The 21281-nt window shown below is 36.3% G+C and overlaps 2 protein-coding genes across 5 annotated transcripts; one reads left to right on the top strand and one right to left on the bottom strand.

The window, feature by feature from the left end:
• Positions 1-2332: 2332 nt before the first annotated feature.
• LOC119996864 (aspartic proteinase Asp1-like) lies at positions 2333-4506 on the top strand. The gene is made up of 7 exons (XM_038843646.1): positions 2333-2543; positions 2638-2979; positions 3081-3299; positions 3770-3905; positions 3982-4182; positions 4277-4343; positions 4424-4506. Exons 1-7 carry the CDS (start codon positions 2413-2415, stop codon positions 4504-4506), a joined length of 1179 nt encoding a protein of 392 aa, XP_038699574.1. The 5' UTR covers positions 2333-2412.
• LOC119995816 (kinesin-like protein KIN-7C, mitochondrial) lies at positions 4502-20994 on the bottom strand. Of its 4 annotated transcripts, none has more exons than XM_038842265.1 (27): positions 20711-20994; positions 20493-20590; positions 19694-19783; positions 18799-18851; positions 17546-17611; positions 17415-17468; positions 17114-17173; positions 16022-16100; positions 15615-15682; positions 14997-15059; positions 14790-14894; positions 14149-14253; positions 13511-13618; positions 13284-13430; positions 11926-12108; positions 11662-11832; positions 10288-10527; positions 8591-8731; positions 8380-8505; positions 7600-7650; positions 7459-7506; positions 7095-7385; positions 6190-6936; positions 5645-5734; positions 5460-5524; positions 4725-4827; positions 4502-4613 (listed from the first exon to the last, which is right to left on the bottom strand). In XM_038842265.1, exons 1-25 carry the CDS (start codon positions 20977-20979, stop codon positions 5510-5512), a joined length of 3468 nt encoding a protein of 1155 aa, XP_038698193.1. In that variant the 5' UTR covers positions 20980-20994; the 3' UTR covers positions 4502-4613; positions 4725-4827; positions 5460-5509. The 4 variants fall into 4 exon arrangements, with proteins under 4 accessions (XP_038698193.1, XP_038698194.1, XP_038698195.1 ...); XM_038842266.1 differs by having other exon boundaries at positions 4538-4827; positions 6190-6753; positions 6811-6936; XM_038842267.1 differs by having other exon boundaries at positions 4538-4827; positions 10393-10527.
• Between the last annotated feature and the right edge of the window lie 287 nt (positions 20995-21281).

Below are 21281 nucleotides of genomic sequence, written 5' to 3' on the forward strand. Positions count from 1 at the left end.
ATTATGGTCAAATGAAAATGGTGGTAGGATGGACCATTTTGAGCCCATTTCTGCTTTTCTCCTCAATCTATCCTCCCCTTATTAATGAAATTCCATAACTACGTACCCCTGTCTTCTTCCTCTTTCCAGCAGCAACGACGTCCCCACCGAGGACAACCATGAGATTCTAGAGGAGAATCGGCGGCAGACTACTGGAAACATCCTCTAACTCACTCAACCCACCAACGCTCATATCAAATGTTCGCGGATCTACAACCTCCCATTTTTCAAACACCTCTTCTGCTCCTTCAAAATAGCCACTGTCAACCTTCTTGATTAACACCTCTTTTGTTGATGGACAATGCTATAAATCCCTAAAATATAACCCTCAAAAGTCTCTTAAATCTATGTGGCATTAAAATAGTCCTAGATTAAAAACAAACATGCAGAGCACACTTCACATCCAACACTCCACATTAAATGTAAGTCTTTTGGAGGTCACTATTTGAGGGTCTCAAGGATTTAGGAGTCCTTTGTTGATATCGCATCCAATCGAACCCTACAATCGTATGAGAAAGAAGTCCGAACCTTGTTAACACTCTCGTGGACTCTCGATTTTGGTAGACAAACAATTGTGTATCCATCCTCTAATTTATTTATTTAATAAAATAAATAAATTAATCTTAAAATATGTAAGATTGAAATACTGTGAATGTTTACTATTTATCTTTATTTTAGATATTATATGTATTTTATTTTAAACATTTATTTGTCTCTCTTAGAAGTAAGAGTGTGTTTGAATTGATGGATTTGGGGGAAGGGAATGGAAGGGAAATATGGTTTCTTCCAATTATATTGTTTGAATAATTTATAAAAAAAAAATTAAGTGAGGGATTTGAGGGGATTTGAGGGGAAATTTCATTAAATTTTTATCAAAATTCTTCCTCCCAAAATGGAGTTATTTGGAGGGAAGGGATGACTATTTAAGTTATTTATAAGTTAAAAATCTATTTTACCTCTTGTACGTAACACTTTATAAAATAAGGATAAATTAGTAAATTAAAATAATTTTCTTCTATTTCTTTTTATATATATTCAAACATAAGAGAGGGAAAGTATTATTCATTCCCTTTCTCTTCCTTTCTCTTCCCTTCTCTCCCATCCTCTTCCCTTCCCTTCCCTTCCCTTCCCTTCTCTTCAAATCCCTCAATCCAAAGACGCTCTAAATGTATAATACCCATGCACCTAATTTGTCATATAACATTACATAGTAAAATACATGTTATCAACAAAAGTTGAGTCAACCACTACTAACCATTCATACAGCATATTTGATACCATTATTATCTAGCATATCTACTACCACCATATATACTCTAATTCATTTAACATTTAAACTATAGTATATTTTTGTTAAATTAAAATAATATTAACATAATCACATCCAATATACACCAACCAAGATGATTAATTCGACTACAATCGCCAAACAAACCATCCGAAAAATATACCCGCCGCAACGCGCGGTGTTAATACCTAGTTAAGTAAGTAATATTGACAAGTTAAACAGTAGCGCTAGGTAGCTCATATAGTGGTTGCTCAAGTCTCTTAAACAAAATTTTAAAATTTTTAATTCTCAAAATACATGTTAAATTTTTTTTTAAAATTACATATTCAGAATCAACGCATAAAATTCTTTCTAACAAGATTCATTGTCGATGAGTTTTATCGGGTAAATCTTAATTCTATTGTTTTTTTTTCAATGGAATTTCTTAATTCCATTGTTTTTTTCAATGAAATTTCAAAAACAAATGAATTCAGAATTAAAACAATGAATTTTAAACTGTGTTTTAAAAAATAATAGAATCTATATTAAAACAATAAATTTTGGACAATGAATAACATGATAAAAGAGTGTAAAATAAAACTATTCCATTGATTAAATCAATGGAATAAACCTGTTGGACTCTCATGGACTACGAAACAAATGGGTACATGTCATGGTGAAGCATATTGAAAACATCTATGAGTCTTGTTTCTTGCTACCGTATTAAACAGCTCATAATTTAGAGTTTACGAAGCTTCTTATAAAAAACAGTCAAGTCTGCTGGAATTCCTAAGTACATCTGGAACGGCTCATAATTTAGAGTTTAGGAAACGTGTTATAAAAAACAGTCAACTCTGCTGGAAATCCTAAGTACATCTGGACCTTTTAATTTGAAACATCCGAGCCGTTGCTGATGCGAAGCGGCTAACAAAGAAGGAATTCGAAACGACAACAGCTTTTACTAAAGATATGGCTGCCATCCCATCCACATACAACTGATGATTAGCCACTGCATCAGTCTCTCTCTCTCTCTCTCTCTCTCCCTGGCTCAAACTTTCTTGAACTCACAAGGTATCATATTCATATAGATATATACAGACACAAACATGACGGGAGGGAAAAGGCAAAATCTAGCGATGGTGCTGATCGTGTTATTGTGTACAACGTTTCAAGGCTCTTTCTCAGAAGCCACCTCCTCTGTTGTTTTTTCTTTGATCGGGAACGAGTATACTAAATGGTATCTACATTGAATTCGTCTTTGCTTCTTCTTTCTTTTTTTTCCTTTCCTGATTTATTATGTTCTAATCAGTTATCCCAACTCCAATCTGCAGGGACTACTTTACTAATATCAATATAGGCACGCCACCCAAGCGTTTTGGACTCCATATTGACACTGGTAGTTTCCTCACTTGGGTTCAGTGTGATGGAGCTTACGAGAATGACAAGCCCATCGGACATTTGTACAAGCCATCAAAAGATCGCATTGTGCAATGTCAAGATATCTTATGTGCTGTTATCCAAGGGAAGGAATACAATTGTGCAAACCCAACTGATCGATGCAAGTATTTTCTAGAATATGGTGATAACAGTACAAGCCATGGTTATCTGGTGAGAGACATTTTTCCTTTACGACTTACAAACGGATCTATCGTTTATCCTAGTTTGGTCTTTGGGTGAGTATATATAGATATTACACTATTAAATTTTCATTTCTAATTACCCATTTTTATCTCAATAGGTTTAAGTTTAGCTATAAAATTTTACATATATGTAGGTGTGGATACAAACAAAAAGGAATTTTCAAAGGGGCCGGAATTCTTGGTCTAAGCAAGGGTCCGCTTGGTTTGTTGTCACAAATGCATTCACAAGATCTAATACAACAAATAATTGGTCATTGTTTAAGTAGTAGAGGAGGTGGGTTTCTATTTTTAGGAGATGATCTTATACCTTCTTCCGGAGTATCTTGGACGCCATTCACATATAATAATGAAAAGTAAGATCTATCATTAATCCCAACTAAACTGTTTTCACCATTTAGCACTTGCATCCGTGCATTGACAGATTTTCTATTTTACATACTCAAACACCACACTTTTTTGACAATTTACAGCATATCTATCTAACAATTATATCAATATATCTATCATAAATCTCTACAAAATTAAAATATTACTTATTTACATTAAAAATTCTTAAAATAGCATGCCCGCACTTGGAGAGATGAGAAAATATATTCTAATATCATGTTATGTTTTGTGTTTAGAGATTCTGAAGTCAGTCTCGAAAATAGAGTACCACTCTTACAAGCATCTATTTTAACTAGCCTATTGATGCAGTAACATTTTCGCAACAATTTGTCATTTGCATTATCTATTTTAGCCACTTGCATCAATTTATAGAAAACTTATGCAAGTGCTCTGAATGCAAGATTGTGTTTTCACATTGGTGGATGTTGTCATTCAGGGATTATTTATCAGGACCAGCAGACCTCTTGTTTGATGGAAGTGAAACTGAAGTAACAGGGCTTCAAATTGATTTTGATAGTGGATCTGCCTTATCATACTTAGAACAAGCAGCCTACGAACACACATTTGATCTAGTAAGGAAAATCATTATAGACTAGACCTTAATGATAATGATATGTATAACTCATGATTTACTTAATTATCTTTCAGATTAACCAAGCTCTGGAAAGAACGCCGATGATACTTGAACGATCAGAGGGTGAACTTCCAATTTGCTGGAGACACAATGGAAAACCTATTACATCCCTCAATGAAGTTGAGAAATACTTCAAGAACTTGACTTTAAGCTTCAAAAATTTCCCAGACGCGACGCTGGAGTTACCCCCAGGAGCTTATCTCATACTTGTCAGAGTTAAGAGCTACATTTCTGAAAACCATTAATATCAATACCAACTCTTAGTATCTCTTACCTTCAATTAAGCATATGGAACTTCTTTTGGTGTAGGGAAAAGTGTGCTTCGGGATTTTAGATGGCGATCTATTAGGACTTGAAAATGCAAATATAATTGGAGGTAAGAGATACTAACAGCACAAAAATCCTTATTTCGGAACCTAATTTCTTGTACTCAAACGATTCTGATGTTCTCATCAGCTATCCTAATGCAAGATAAGTTGGTGATATATGATATCACTAAGCACCGTATTGGTTGGACTTCTAAGAACTGCAATACCTAAGCCATTTTCCAGAATGGGATGAAGAGTCAACGGTGAAACTAGTTGCATTGGAAAGGTTTTTCTTATACATATGAAGTAGAAGATGTATGGTGGGTTTCTCCTATCCCCTGCAAATGACTTAGGTTAATATAGTGATCAAGCTCACTTTTGTACCACATATATATATATTTACAATGATTCTTATTTAAAACTATTCATGTGAAAGTACTAAATGCTACCTTTAATCCCAGGTTCTTTGGCATAGCTTATATCTTCCAACTTCAATCCCCTGTATCTAGGGCTGTCAAATTGTTCTCTTCCGTATATATGGTAAAGAATTTCCTGCAAAAGTGTCCACATAAGGTGCAAAAAAAAAACATGAAAATAGACCATCTAAGGATGACAAGCCGCTTCTATAATAATGATGCACGGCAAGTTTTCCCAAAACTCATTTAATTTCTAGTAATATTCTCACTGGCACATTACTATGTGCACCATGGTCCAAGCGTCATTGCAATATAAGAGTCAAAGGTTCAAGTAAAAAAACAGTTTCTCCACTAATTGGGTTAAGGCTGCCAACATCTGCCTTTCCCCAAACCCATGACCATTCCCAATGCCTTGTACACGGGAATTGTTTGCAAGATATAGCAGCCAAGCACCCATGATTAGCCTATAGAACCAGAAATGGGCAAATTTCCTACTTTATGTTTCGAACATTACTTCAACTCCATAAACAAAAACAGGTTATCAAGTGGTCTTGAACTGGATGCTCATAAGTCAAATAAATGCTTCAAATAGAGACACCGTTTACAGAGATTTATATAAATTCGTTTCAATCACTAATTCCACACCTTTTGAGAATTGAGATGTGAAAAATAAAATAAGCAACAAATTACAAAATTTCATGCAAGTGACAGCATTTATAACAGGCAATATGAGCAGCACAACCAGTCATAAGTATAATCGACACTAACCTCCAAGGTCAGTAACTTCAGCTGGAGAATTCATGTTAGCTTAAAATTGGTCAATGTAATGCACACTGCGTGTTAAAGGAGCACGTATTAGAGAAACAAACATATAGAACTACAATACCAAAATAAAAATAATAAAACCAAACAACTTATCTTTTAGAACAACAACAATACCAACAACAAATTACCTTTGCATGAGAAATTTTTGTTATTGCCTCAAGATGAAAATTCTGCAATTCTTCAAGTCCAGTGACATCAATACCTCCAATGTCTTCACCCTAAGGGATGATAAAAACTAATTAGTAATTCTGCAAGTCTTCATAGGAGTTTTTTCACATATGCTTTTGACAAGACACAACCAAGAATCATGATGCTAAGCCACTTATTACCAAGTGCAGCTACAATAAATGATGAAAAAACGGTAGGAAAAGAAAAATCAAGGATCCTTAGAGTCTAACCAGGAAAATGAAAAAAGGAGAGGAAAGTTGAGCATAGGGAGGAAATGTCGTAAAAAAATAATTACAATCAACATCTTAGGGCAATATTTTGTTCTCAGTCAACCTTATTATGAAAGTGATAGCATAGAGATTGCACAAAAATGGCATGTTTCATGATATATACAGCAAAGCAAGATACAACTTGCAGTTCCAAAAAAATTTCAAAAGAAGAAAACAATTCATCAGGAAGGCCATCGTCAGTTTCTCAAGGAAGCTTGGTCAAGAAAGTATTTTACCTTCAATTGGGAAACTAGATCTTCTAGTTCTTTGCATCGTTTCCTTTCCTTCTGATAGGAACCATTTAACTCCTCTAATGTTTTAGTCTCATCGACTTGTTTACAGCTTTCCTCTTTGGATACTTTAAATGACTGAACATTCGATAGCAAGAATTCATTTCTAATGGCTGGCTGGGAAATGCTCAACATATGGGCTCCTTCGGATGACACGTCCTCACCACTAATGCCAGACTTTTTCATCTTGGCAACCAGATCCCACATATTTGCAAGCTCATTCTCCAAATCTTCTTTGTGTAGTTTAGATTCCTTGAGCCTTCTTTGAAGCTCACTTTCTCTCTCATCTCTCTCAGTCAGAGCAGTCTGCAATGCAACTTCTGTTTGGCATCTTAAATTGAGTTCCTTCTGTAATTCTTCAACCAGAAACCCATCCTCTCGTCTTCTCAGGCATCCATCAGGTTGATCACTACTGGTGCTATCTTCATTGTAATCATATACTGTAGATTTCCGAAAGTAGTTAGGTTTGCACGAGGTCTCCTTCGCAGCAAACAGATCACCACTTAGCTTCTCATTTTCATATGAAAGCCTGGTTACTTCTTCAGCCAAGTTTCGAAGCTCAACTGCCGCAGCAGCGGCCAATTCTTTTGCATAAGAAGTCTCCTCTGCCAATTTTTTACAGTGAATTTCAAGCCCCTCCTTTTCCTCAATCAGCTTCACCTTCTCTTGCTTAAAATTCTCTATCTCAGCAGGCTATGTATATGTATGTTTTGGAATAGCAAATAGAACAGACACACACAAATTAAAAGTTGGCAGCTATTTCATTTGCTTTTCGAAAAAAAATCACACAAAAATAGTATACCAGATACCAGTAGTAGAAGAATTAGGAAGTAAAAATATAGAGGGAAAACCTGCACAAGAAACTGGGAATTAAAAAATGCATTCTTGCTGCATTCAATGGAGTCCCCTTGCGAAAATATTCGATTTAAGCTCATGACACTTGTTGGAGTATTTTCATCAGCATAAGCTTCTTCACATGACCCTTCAACATTCTTATCCAATAGCTCTTTAGAATAAGTCTGATGAACATTATCATTCCCTTCTGCAAGATGTAGTGGATCGCTGGAGCTCCTATCTGATAATGAGCTAAGCTGTTTGCGTAGCAAAAGAATAGTCTCCTGCATCTCAGCATTCTCCGATGTCTGCGAGAAATAATAGAGATAAAGTTGTTACAATGGATGTCCACAATTGAATCTTACAGCTCTTGACTTGTACCTTCATCTGTAGTTGCTCCTGAAGTATCCTATTATCTGCTGACTTAATCTGTTCAGTCATTCCACAACAAAGGAACATCTTAATAAAACAATTTAGCTTTTAATTAGCAAATCATCCTTATAAGAATGCAGGATAACAAACCTCAAGTTCGCAAGTTTTTTCATTTAGCTGGGAAGTTAACTTGGACAGAGCCTATATGAGAGTATCAAACAAATAATAAAGACAAAGGTTAGTCAAGGAATTAGAGATCACAAAAGAGAAATTAAATAAGGAAAAGGTAGGAGGAGTTTCCTCAATCTTTCCATGCATGCGGGGACATGGGGGAAGAAACTTACCTTCATTCCATCATTTGCCCATCATCAAACATAGGGGCGTTACAAATTTGTAACTTTTTCATTCTACCCCTTGTTACAGTCTATATTACTTGTTAACAATGATGCATTATTTATATGTGATGTAGAATATAAATAGTGGAAGCACAAGTACTGTTGGAGGGACGAACAAGCATTTTAAAGCTTTTGCGCATAGTTAATTCTCCTTAAACATCAGTGATTTTGACGGGGCGATATGTAGCAATTGTTATAATCAATAACACCCAGTTAACTAACTATGAAATGAACATATATGACTTTCATCTCTAATTTACTCTAGAGCACAATTAATTTGAAAAATATATAGGAACAAAATCCTTTGGTAATTTCATGTTTGCAAGTACCAGACTTTCACATTTCACAGAACTACACCACCTATACAACTACTCTCCATTTCCTAGCAATTGAGTAAGGCCGATTACTTTTGATCCTCCCTATGCCCAATAGTGGTGGGACTTGGGAGTTTCGTACACTAGGCTACACTTAATTCCATAAGTGGTAAGACTGGTTTCTCCAACATCTGCAGAAACTATTACTCACGCATAGTTACCTGTGACATTCCGTTGCTGTTTGCAGTATGTGGAGTCAACTCAACTGAGGCAATCATCCGCTGCTCCAAAACACGTATTTGACGATTCTTTTCACTAATTTCAGATTTCAACTTCTGCATTTGTTCCTATATTTACAAATATGAAAGAGCCCCTCATTAATTTTAATAACTCCTGATCCATTCTAAAAGCAAAGACGAAGAGGCAGCGCACTTTGAGTTGTGAATCTTCAGAACTGCCAGCTGCTTGCTCTGACAACCGTTTTAGAGAACTTGTGGACAGTGCCACCTCCCCAACTAACATTTTCATTTGCTCACAAAGCAGATCCATTTGATCCGTCATTGTGGCCCCAGTCTGCAGGAAAAGACATTTCACTGTTCAAGTAATCCTATCAGTTCAAAGCCCTACGCTATGATGCACCAATGTGAACTCAACTCATTAAATGAGTAAGCTAGCTTTAAGAATGGCTTTCAATGATCAAAAGAGAAATGGTGAGACAACTGGAATATGATAAAACAAAATGTCAAATTCAAAATTTTCCAAAAATGCCTATCTTCACTAATTACACAACCTCAACGTGGAATTCATGATTTTTTCACGCTTTAGGTACATAATTTTTATACAGTTATAAATAACTTAGTCATAAAACTTTAGAAGTTTTCCAAACAACCTTTGTTCACAAAATTACAAATCCAAGGGATTCAATATGAATTAGGGAATATCGAAAGTGATAGGGTAGTAGTCTACCTCGCTAACAGAACAAATATAATAAGAAGAGAAAGGACAGGGAAAAACCCATGAAGAATGCAACCCTGCAACACGTAGCATTGGAATCTGGTAAAGTAAGAAATAAACAAGGGCTAGCTATGGCATTGCTCATGTGTGAAATGTAGCATCAGCAGGCATGAGCATAGGAATATAATAGGTACTTGGAACATAAAAGTCTACCCAGAATTAATTGATACCATGCTTAGACATATGTTTAACATAATTTGATCATGAGAGACTAGATGGATAGCTGAAACATAGATATGTATAAAAAAAAGAACGAAGCTTGGTATTCATAAAGGATAGAAAACGACCGGGTAATGATAATTATAGGTAAACATTTAAAGAAGAGGTTTTGGAAGTCGAAAGATATAGTGATAGGATCCAAGGGGTTAAATTATAGAGGTTGAAAAAGAAGGTGGCTGGATCTTAGTGGTTAAGTTAGTGATAGGACCAGAGACGGAGCTTAAGTTTTGCCTAGTTGCGATAGACAAAAAAAGTACAAAGAGGCAACTTTTAAGGGAACCAAGATGAGATGGCATTAGGAATACCTAGTAGATAAAAATTATTTACAGGGGGAGGCCCGAAAGGACATTTAAGAAAAGGTGGGGGATGTTTTCACAGTGTCTATGGTTGGCACGGGAGTAAGTAGAAATGACGCAGAAAAAAAAGAAGAAGATATTAGAACTGTCTATGCATTAAGACTTTAAGTCTACTTAACCCTTGATTTAAGAAGATGAAACCCTGTTTGCAAAAGGATGAAAGACAATTTTCTAACTTGATGATATAAGTTGGTGTTAGCAGATGTTTGATTATAAAATTGTGAATAGACTACTCAATACTAGAATTTCCAGGGCTGTGTGGGGTGTCCATGGTTGGTTTTTTTTGACATAAATTTAACCGGCCTTTCGGTTGGTTATTGGTGGTTTTGTCGGTTTTTCAGACGGTCTTCCCTAGCATATATTTGACAATAGCTGACCAAACGGTTGGTTTGGCGGCTGGTTTGGTTTGGCACGATTTTTTGGACAGTCCTAGCTGCATCAATAACGACACGGAGCTAATTAATATAAGATGACTAATGCATCTTCAAGCATATTTAGCATCAATTGAAGCAGATACATGGTGGTAAGAATTTCTCTCACCGGTGGCAGGCGGCGACCTGCGACAGCTGCACTGAACAAGTCACCTGCTTGGGTTATTTCTGAAAATGAGCTAATGGGCAGAGAATCGTCTCCCCATCTACTTACCGATTTTCTCCGTCCATCTTTGATATCATTAAGAATTACTTTATCCCCCGATGGTTTTGAAAAAGGAGTTGGTGTCTCACTCCCGGAGCTCTCACCATCAGCACTTGGCGATGATCCAACCAGACCGTCAGGTTTCTGCATTGGAAAGAACATTATACTTTTAACTTTTAAGTATACTGCATTTATTGTTGTTCACACAAAAACAAATCCCAAGTCATCAAAACTAAAAATGCTTAGCCCATCAAAATAAAACTAGGATTTATATTTTAAAAAAATTCCTGACATAGGAATTTGTAATGCCAATTGCTTTCGGTTCAAATTTCAAACTTTCTGAACTTTTGAAAGCTAATAAATAAGAATGATTGACAATGCTTTTGTTTAGACCCTTATACTCTGGCATAAACATAAGAAATTATGTTTATTTTGTAAAAATTGTCAAATCAAGCAATATTTCCGCAGTAACTATTAGACTTTAAGGTACAAAAGTTCCATATCGACTCAAAGGATAAGACTGTTGCATATCGGAATACTGAAAGCTTTTCTCAATGTTCAAACATCATCATCATCATCCAAACCTTCAGCTTCTAGCAGACGGATATGTATTGCAAAGAATACCAGAAAGCTAACGCTATTCTTAACCTAAATTTCTCACTGCATAGCACTTACTATTGATATTATAATCTCCACATATAACACCAACTTATCATTGATTCATTGATGATATTTCCACAATCAAACAAAGCGAAAATTAAGGTTAAACAATCCCCGTGCACAAGGCTTCCGCAATGGACGGGGTCGGGGACAAGCAGAATGTATGCAACCTTATCCTCGCATAATATGTGAAGAGACTCTTTCCAGGGATTGAACCTGTAACCTCTAGGTTGCACCCTTGCAACTCTACTCACATACTTGCATGTCTAATGAATAAGAATACATCTGGATATAACAATAGGAATCAATGATATTTTATTAACGAGTCATCAAGCCGGAAGAATATAAAAACAGTGACGGCTAATTCTAGAAATTGAAATAAAAACATTTCAACAATGTCAGGGATAAATGGAAAAAATAGACTGATCAACTTGGTGTCATGTATATGAGAACGAAAAGTACAAGATCATTAAGCTCAAGAAGTGTTGAACAGCAAAAGAAGTAAGTCTCATTTAAGAGATCATATGCCACCTACTTTTCCCCAACTTGAAGCACCATAATGAAGTCAACTCCCTTTTAATTAAATAAAAAATAATTGGAATAATAACAAGCTCGTACTCTCATTTTAAACCAGCCAAGCATTCCCCGCCTCCCGTTCCTTTTATAATCTTTGACCAATTCATCAAGATTGGTGGCATCGTCCCTTCCTTCTTCTGAAAGTTCAGAAGCATAGCTTCCAGTATCATCTTCAATCATATATTCCCGTTTTTTCTCTGGCAAATATGCCAGCTGCATCAAAAGGGAATAATTTATAAGTTCATGGAGCTGATCACTTGTCACCCCCACACAGAGATTTCTAAATAATAATAAGTAATAACACACCTCATCTTCCGCAAAAGAATGCCGTCGTCTGTGGCCGAGTCTTTCAGAAATACTTGATTGCATGGAATTCTTGGTTGAAACCAATATGAGTTTGGTCAGTCGCTGAATTCTTCCCAACAAAGCTGCCTTGGCCTGTTCCTCCTCTTCCAATCTTGACTGTAATTTAACCTGCCCAGCTTCCAGCTGAGGAACCATGAAAAAATATGCATATCAGAAGAAAGCAAGCATGATACGACAGAAGAAACCACAATGAGAATTAGCTATTCTGATCTTTATAAAGGAAATAAAACTCTTATTAGTAGGGCCCATATAACCTAACCAACATTAAAGGAGTAACATTTTTATTTTGAATGATAAAATATTTTTTTGAATGATAGACACATGGTAGCCTTCTTACTCTATGCTGAAGATACTTCAGTTTTTTGCGGAGATTGGCTACTTTGGACTGTGGTACTACCCATCTCACTGCTAAGTATCTCAGTCTTCCATTATGTGCAAAGTTCAAGGAACCAATGATTGAGGATCCAGTCATAGCGAAGTTTGACAATAAACTAGCAGGACAAGAAACTAGCTGGTTGGATAGGAAATCTCTTATCCAAAGCTGGAAGAATGACCTTAATCCAAAGCACTCTTAAAAAAAATTCTAATATAGTTTACATCTCTTTACCCAATGCCAGGTTCTGTGGTGAAAAGAATCAAGGACATACAATGTAGCTTTCTTTGGGGAGACACTTTAGAGCAGAAAGGATTTCATTTGATAAAGCGGGATATGATTAAGCTTCCTAAAGAAGAGGAAGGTTGGGAATTCTATCCATGTCCTCTAAATAAAGCTTTGTTAGGCAAGTAGTTATGGAAGTTCTGCCCAGGTAAAGAGCAGTTATGGAAGCAAGTAATTGCCATCAAATATGGTCAATCTAATAGGGGATGGATCACTAGTATGCCAAGAGTTTCTCATGGCACCGGACTTTTTCTTGATGGGTTGGTCTGATTGGTTCACTCTGACATGTTTCAATCTGAAAATTGAAGGCTTGGAGCTTTTGCACATGACCTTGGGCAACAAACGATTTATTTCTACCATTCTTTTTCCTATTCTTTGGGTACCTGGGGAGATATGAACTATAGGGCCTTCAAAGGCATTGGAAATCCAATTCGACTTCTTCATCTACTCTGTATGACGCTGATCTACTGGTGCTCGTAATTTGGATAAAATTATCTTGTTCGAGACGGCAGAGAATTTATGTCATGTACATAACCTTCTACCTATTCAGGTGGCATCCCCTTAGTGCCCTACTAACTTTTGTGTTTCTTTTGCTGCTTTGGAAAAGAAAAAGAAAAGAATTGTGTGCGCAAGCACAAACCTGAAGCTTCAAATTAACCAGGTCTTCTTGGGTAGATGCACCCACAGAAGGATTCTCCATCATTCCGCGCTTCAATTGCTGGAGTTCTTGCTTCAGAAAAGAAATTTCCTTCAGATACTTTTTGATAAGAGACTTCTCATCTATGATCTGAGAAGGAAATGTTTTAGAAAACAAAAACAAGTGAACAATTTCAAAGTTAAAAAATCAACAGTGACTTCCAGACTTGCCTTATTTTGGGCGGCCTTGATTTCTACATGCTTGCTCCGATGAGCAAACTTCAATGTGTTGTGAGTCTCTTCACTATTGCTAGAAGCAGGTGTCATAGTGCATATAAGCTACAGAGTACCAAGGAAGTGCATGTGCTTTAGTATTAATGTACAAGTAAAAGCTAAACAACACCCATGCACAAGACTCCTGCAATGGGCGGGGTCTGGGACAATCAAGGTGTACACAGACTTTACCCCACATAATATGTGGAGAGACTGTTTCTAATAATTGAACCTATGATGGCACCCATGTAACTCTACCATTGGCCACATGTTCGCTTGTAATACACAATTGATGTACGGTACCAGTGATACACAATTCTGAGAAGTATGACTACAACACAAAGCACAAATATAACAAACACCACAGCAACCACAACAAGAACAGCTCCCAGAATAAGGAAGGAAAAAAATGAATATCAGTGCAACATTGCCCACCCCCACTCACAATGAAAAAGAATAATAACAGTAACTATACATAAACAAGCTTACAACATCTGAATTACAGTTTCACAAGAATAAATTTAGTTCTTGTGACTTGTGAGGTAAAGTTGTTGATCATACAAATTTCAAATGCAGAAACTTTGAACCCAACTTACAGAAATCCGCCCATGACCACTGAGGGATGACTGTAGCAAGCGGGTGAGTTTTGAATCTCGGTAAGGAATATGAGTGGCTTTTCCATCAGTCAGTTTAGAAATTACCTGCAATGGCAAGCAGTTAATAAGTAAAAACGACTAAAAAGTCTTATGATTCTTAAAGGCAACCATCACAAGATTGCAAAGGCCATCATACCCACATCAACGATCGAATTAAAAACAAAACATTTCGTGCAGATTCATAGCCCAAAAAATCCCACCATCATGTCATAAAATTTCTCATCTGTTTAGATTGGGTCTAGTTGTATGCTTCTAAATTGTATGTGCTTCTAATGTTCACTCACATTAGACTAGGATCACTGCAGGACTGAACCGAATATGCATTTTAGTTGTCATGATTTGAATTTAATCTGTGATCATGCAGTTTCAATATAAAAAATAATGTGAGTATATGCAATAAAGCTCCATCAGTGCCTAAATGATTAAGAGAAAAGTTTTTGTTCTACAAACATAAAGGGGATAATCACATTAGCATATCCAAATTACTAAAGTCCAGATAGGTCACTTATAAAAATATATGGAAAAAAAAAACATTGAGAGGAGATAGGACTGAAAAAATAAAAATAAAGAGAATACCGTACCGTGCCAAGAGTTAGTAGACTTTTATTAATGTAAGAGCCCTCTTTTCTCCGCAATCCAATTGTTTCGGTTTTAGAACTTTCAGATCCTGCGAGATCAATCAAATGCTGCCAAGAAGATATTTTGAGGCTCAAAACAATATCATGACAAAAAGAAAATTACTCATAGTTAAAAGGCGAGACACAGAGATATAGAAATTAGAAAATTACCAATTGTGACAAAGTGACATTCTCTTCTCCTTGATTTTTCCCACGCGGACTGCTTTCAATAGTCTAAAAAATAGGCAAAATAAAATCTAACAATAATAAGAAACCACAAGTAATCTTGACATAAACATCCCCCAAAAACAATTAAAAAAGAAAAAAAATCCTTCATTTAAGTAAATACAATACAACTTAAGTATTCTGTAAATACGAACAGTCACGAATTCTTGAGTGGGATACATTTCATTTTTATACCTACAACTCTCAATCTTTCCGATTCTCTCCCACACCCTTGAATAATATTGTTCAATGCCACGATTCCAACCAAAAATTTACACCAAGTCTACAAATAGAACATTTAATGTGACTTTCAAATAAGCGGAGAAGGCGCAACTCTTTCAAGTGAAGTTTGTACAGAGTAAAATAATTTGACATGAAAGCACAAATATTTTATGCTCTGCTTTCCAATAAAATGAAATTAAAACAGACTTCCTAGTTAGATGTGTCTTACATTAAGATGTTGTACATTTAGTCTAAACATAGACTTAAAGTGTTAAAGGAATTATTAAAACAAAGAAGAACAAATGCTCCACACTTCATCAGTTGAAAATAAAATATATATACCAAGGTGAATATAGTGTGGCTCCGACTACTGAGAAGATTAAAATTATTAGAACCCACATGCCTGTGCTCTGCAAATAATTAAAAAATGGTGTGCTTAGTATGCTATTTAGCTGACAAAAACAAAAATAAAGTCCGCAGTCAAAAATACTTATGAATGATAAAATTGCAAAAGAAGAATATCGGGATCATAAAATATGAAGTTTTAAGAAATGCAACATAATTTTATGAGCATATATGGAAACGCATGTAGAAGATTATGATCAAAATCAAATAAGAAATACAAAGAGAGAACATTGAAAATGCTTATGTTGCATCAGAACATGCATTAGATTCTACCCACAGTAAACAAGAAATTAAGTAACTTTCTCCAAGACCACATTCTTGAAGGCAATAAATTGTCATTGCACCTTCTCCAGATGCTATCAGTGAAAGAGCATGTGCAGGTGACAGAACGACTTCCTCTTTGATTCCCTCAACGTAAGTTCCCTGTCAACATAATAGGGCCCATCTCTTAATAACCTGATCTCAGAAATCAGGCTTTTATTATCAAGAGCAATAGAAATAAATCAGACTACAGATAACAACTGAAAGCACACTAGGCCAGAAAAAGAGCTCCTTTTAACTTTCAGTAGAACCAAATAAATTAAAAATAAGTATTGAGAATTTGAGACTACTGGGAAAGAGCACAAAAGTCTTGCGGAGTTGCAGGTCATGCAGGGTAACACTTACATTAGGACAAATGATGAAGGTACTATGTTGGAGGATATTTTACTTGCTTTAAGAGGGGCGTAATGGAACTAAAACATCCAGTCATATACATATATTTATGAATTTATCTCGCCATATTTACTACAAAAGCCAAAGTGGATGAGTTTCATGTACTCCAAAATATCTTACTAAAATTGCCTACTCTGTCATTCTTCGATTTTTTTTTCAAGGGTGCATAGCTGTTTTCTATTTGGAAAAATGGTGAAACTTTCCCCAGTTGAAGAGACTCATGTTTGAGAACTAGCAAGTCATGGCTTTAACCTCACATGAAAAAATTAATATGAAAGTTCTTACAATAAAGGAAGTGCAATTTTCTGGTATATTCTACAGGGGATGAGAGTAGAGTCTCAAAAAAAAGAGTCGTAACACAAAATTTAAACAAGAATTCACGATGAAAGAACAAAGGCCAAAGTAAAAGTCAAAAGTGGAAGTATCTAGAAAGTCATGGAAATAGAAGCAGAAGCACAAAATATAAACAACCAAATAGCAATTCCTAATCCCATTTTTCACTCCTTTATCAGAGAAAAAAATAAGAAAGCAATCTCCAGCCAATTCGAATTCCAAATTATCAGAAAGTCCTGTAGACTTTAAGCTCCAGCAAATGACCCTTTTGGCATGCATAACGGCATAAGTTTAAATGACATTTTATATCCTATAAGGAACAACCTAAAAAGCATCAATGAATATCAAATAGCTCATCATCCCATAGCTCCTCCAGAAAATACAACTACCTGAGCATCTTCTCTTATTCTTAGGTTTTGCCCAGTTGGATCAAGTAAGTCATTGATGACCTGGACAGAAGAAAAGGAAATTAATTATCAATCATTAAGAAAACAACAAGCATTCGCTTAATCTTAGTCGACATCAAACAACAGCCAATATGAAGAAGCATCAAACAAATCAAAATTTGATATTTTTGGGAATATAAGGAATGTATTATATATCATAGGAGAGAAATAAAAGATTAAGTTCATAATAAGCAAAATGAGAAATAGAAGATTACATTCATAAGCAAAATAAGATAAGGCTGACCTCATTGTAAATTTCTAAGTAAGAAACACGAAGAAGAAATTCCCGCCCAGGCATCTGAAATATAATTAAGAATGTTTGTAAATGCTAGAGGACTAGTTTAAGTTACACTCATTAACTTGCAAAGTAATGACCTCTTGAATAATTCCAAACACATCCTTCACGGCCAATGGAGTAATTCCAGGAGACTTTTGCTCCCCCTACAACACAAATAAAATAGTAAGTATGCACCGTGATAGTTTCTGAGCACTTGAAAACAATAATAACTAGAGTTCACCAACTTCAATGAACATGCGAAAATGACAGGTAAGTCATACTCGTGCCTTCTTGTCTTAACTGCCGGCTTTTGACCAAGTCTCGTGCTAATTTTTATTTCATGAAACCCTCCTCTCAGCAACAAAGTAACATTGGAAGGAAACGGGTGCGCATAAGATTATGGATTGTGAGACATAAGCTCTTTCAGAGGAGTGAAAGAAAAGGCAAGCAGAACTAACAAGTCTCTGATGGCATGGATCACTATCCTGGTGTATTCAACATTTCAAAGTGCATACCCCAGGACAGCTTACCACATTTGAAAACACACAATATCTTTTAAAAAGAAAAAATAACTTTTCCACCTCATCCTTATTTTGAGAAGCCAAAAGGTACACTTTTTGTCACAACAGAAAAATCATCATTATCATCAGCATCTATCCTGTTGAGTATCCCACATCGGTTGGAAAGAGGGCTGGTGTGTGGTTTAAATGAGGGTTTTCCTCCTACCTCCTAATAGGCCTTTTAAGGGGTTGGACAAGGGGCCCAATATGTTAACATGGTATCGGAGCCAGTCCAACGCGATGGGCTTTCACGTGGTCGGCTTCTCGGAGTTGGACCAACCCACACGTGAGGGGGGATGTTGAGTATCCCACATCGGTTGGAAAGAGGGCTGGTGTGTGGTTTAAATGAGGGTTTTCCTCCTACCTCCTAATAGGCCTTTTAAGGGGTTGGACAAGGGGCCCAATATGTTAACATATCCCAACCAATGATGGCGTCGGCTACATGAATCCATATCAGAAATTAGTATGCGCTTGCAACAGAAACTCCCCCACTCCAGTTATTATTTTTCCCTGTTACTTCGAAAGTAGTTGTTTCAGCTTCAGCCACTCAAATTTTTTATTCCTTTTTATTCTTCAACAAGCGAATGGTATCTTGCTTTTGGAGAATCTAGCTATGCTTAACGTGAAAATAGGAATTTACTTGCTCTAACTCAAACAAGCATAAAATAAATATGAAATATCAGTATGACGCACAGTCAACAAATAACAAGCTAGAGGTCTAGTACAAACAAAAATTTGAGCACTGGGTGGAACAGACTATAAATGCAAACTGCTTCTACCAAGTGACTTACATGCATTGTGTGAGTCTTCCCACTACTGGTAACACCATATGCAAATACTGTACCTACATAAAATAGAAGAATTATTAGGGGTGGCAAAAACAAGAAGTGAAGAAAGCAATGTGTCGACCATGATGTGGAGTCAAAGCATGTACATGTGTTTTTTTGTTGATATGGACTACAAACACAATAAGGCAGCAGAAGCCAGGGGATTAACTTATAGAAACTCAGGGAAGCAACCTCTATCTTTTATAAATAGACCCCTTCAAGGGACGGTCATTTTTATAATGAGAAGCCAGTGACATTGATGTAACAGCTGGGACTCGTTCCTTACCTAGGCCAATTGAGTGAAGCTGGCTAAAACTAGAGTTTTACACTATGAAAGTGTGTCTTTTGAATATAACATAGAACTTGTTTTTAGGAAGAAATTCAACAAAATTGTCATTTATTATCACTTATCAGGTATTAGAAGTAAGACTGTAAGAGCCCAGCTATAAAACAGTGTGGGCCCATCAACAATCAGTTGCAAAAAAAGCCAGAGTTGAAGACAAGAATCAGTCTTGGGAAAGTACAAAACTACTTCCAATGATAGACAATAAATGTCAGAAAAGTTAAAAACCTCTGATGACTGGAAAGTTTATCCCAAATACACCGTGGGAAAGAGCTTCTGACATCAACAGTAGGTAAAACACAGAAACGAGACTTCAAACAACAAGAAGCATCATAATCAGGTAAGCATACAATGAAAAGGAAAGGCACCAGAGCCAGCCAGTTCATAAAAAATGTTTCCAACACAATGAATAAGTGAAAGTATCATGCTTAAAATTATAACACATGCATCAAAAAATAGTTAGATTTTTTTCTGTTAAACAAAAGAATTCTTGAGTCAGTGAAGAAACATAATTACCATTTATTCCATGCATAACACCACTAACAACATGCTGAGCAGCAATATCATAAACATGCCGGGTTGTTGTTGCTGGGCCAAACACCCTATCTGCATTAATCCCAAAAGCATTCAATAGCCCAGCAGGAAACACGGAGATTTTTCCAAATTTAGTTGACAAGGGAAAAGGTGAATAAACCTAAGTTTAAAACAAATACAACCTCCATTTATAAACACCAAACAACAATTCGGAAGCAAATCTATGGGGCCGGCTTTCAAATAGTTCACATAATATAACGCAGTAGACTCCTCGAGTTAAACAAGTTATTTCAAATTTTCAATTTCTGTAGTTTCTAATGAAGTCATTTGTTATTCGTCAATTTCTGATAACTTGAGATTTTAAATATGCAATTTTATTCACAGTACTGAATATCTTAAATAAATTACCCATTATCTTATATGATATTAAGCCTTTATTACATGCCCTATGTAAAATTAATAAACATATTCCTAGTTCTTCCACATACGATTTTGTATAAATTGTCAAATTACTCATTCTTCTAATAGCTTCAATTTTGCATACCATGTAAAAGCAACTAATGTCCCAATAGCTAATCCTTTTGTGAAGTGGTTAATATAATCCTTTATACACAGTTCCTCATAATTCATAAATTACACCAATTCATTTACCAAATTTTTTCTTAAGAATTCTGCTTCCATCAAGTACACAATGCCTACTTTTAACATCTGAATTTCTATATAACAACTAATACGTACTTAAATACATAATAATACATACAGGATTGACAATGATACTAACCGAAACCATAAGCAATTGAGGGATGGTACTCGTTCCTCACTGAATAATCTCCGTCTGCATACCATGCAATCTCGTCCCCCTTGTTAATCTCTCTAGCACTGCACAATCAGGTAAAGAGAAATATACCCTCCCCATCGTCACTAACAGGTGAACAACAGCCTAATTACCATCTAAGTCAACCAACAAGAAATTTAAAAGAAGGCCGAACTATGCGCTACCTGAGAGGACGGAACCTGACCGTGACAGTCACATTCTCCTTGGACTTACTGGTCTCGGGCCGCTCAAGGACCTGGGCCGGAGGGCTTGCGCTCGTGCTCGCAGGAGAAGCCGATAGCCTCGAAGGAGGCCTCGACGATGAAGGAGTTACCGGCCGACCGGCGGGCTTGACAGGAGGTGGCGGTTGCAGCGGTGACTTTCGGGAACGGAAAGGCGAGATGCCGGAGGTGAACCGGTGGAAGTCAGAGAGACAGAGAGAGGACGGGGTCATGGAAGTCACATGCCGACCATAGCTGTCTGTGTATTGTGCCGTTTTTTGGACTTTGGTTGGTTGGCGCCCTCGAAAATTAGGATTTGATCTACTATTGGCTCTTTCAAATTGTCTGCAAGTTTGTTTCTGAGTCTTCGGTAGACAGAATGACAAATATGACCTTTAGTTGTCTACGAGTCGCAACGGCGCGTTTTGATTTGAACTTCAAATGAATCGACGTCACGTCCCCAGTGTCCTGCAAAAATTAATTGAAAAATGTACGGAACCCCAGTTTGAAGTCTTAACGGCCTTCTCAATTGAGA

This window comes from Tripterygium wilfordii, chromosome 4, assembly GCF_013401445.1.
Source record: "Tripterygium wilfordii isolate XIE 37 chromosome 4, ASM1340144v1, whole genome shotgun sequence".
Taxonomy (NCBI): domain Eukaryota; kingdom Viridiplantae; phylum Streptophyta; class Magnoliopsida; order Celastrales; family Celastraceae; genus Tripterygium; species Tripterygium wilfordii.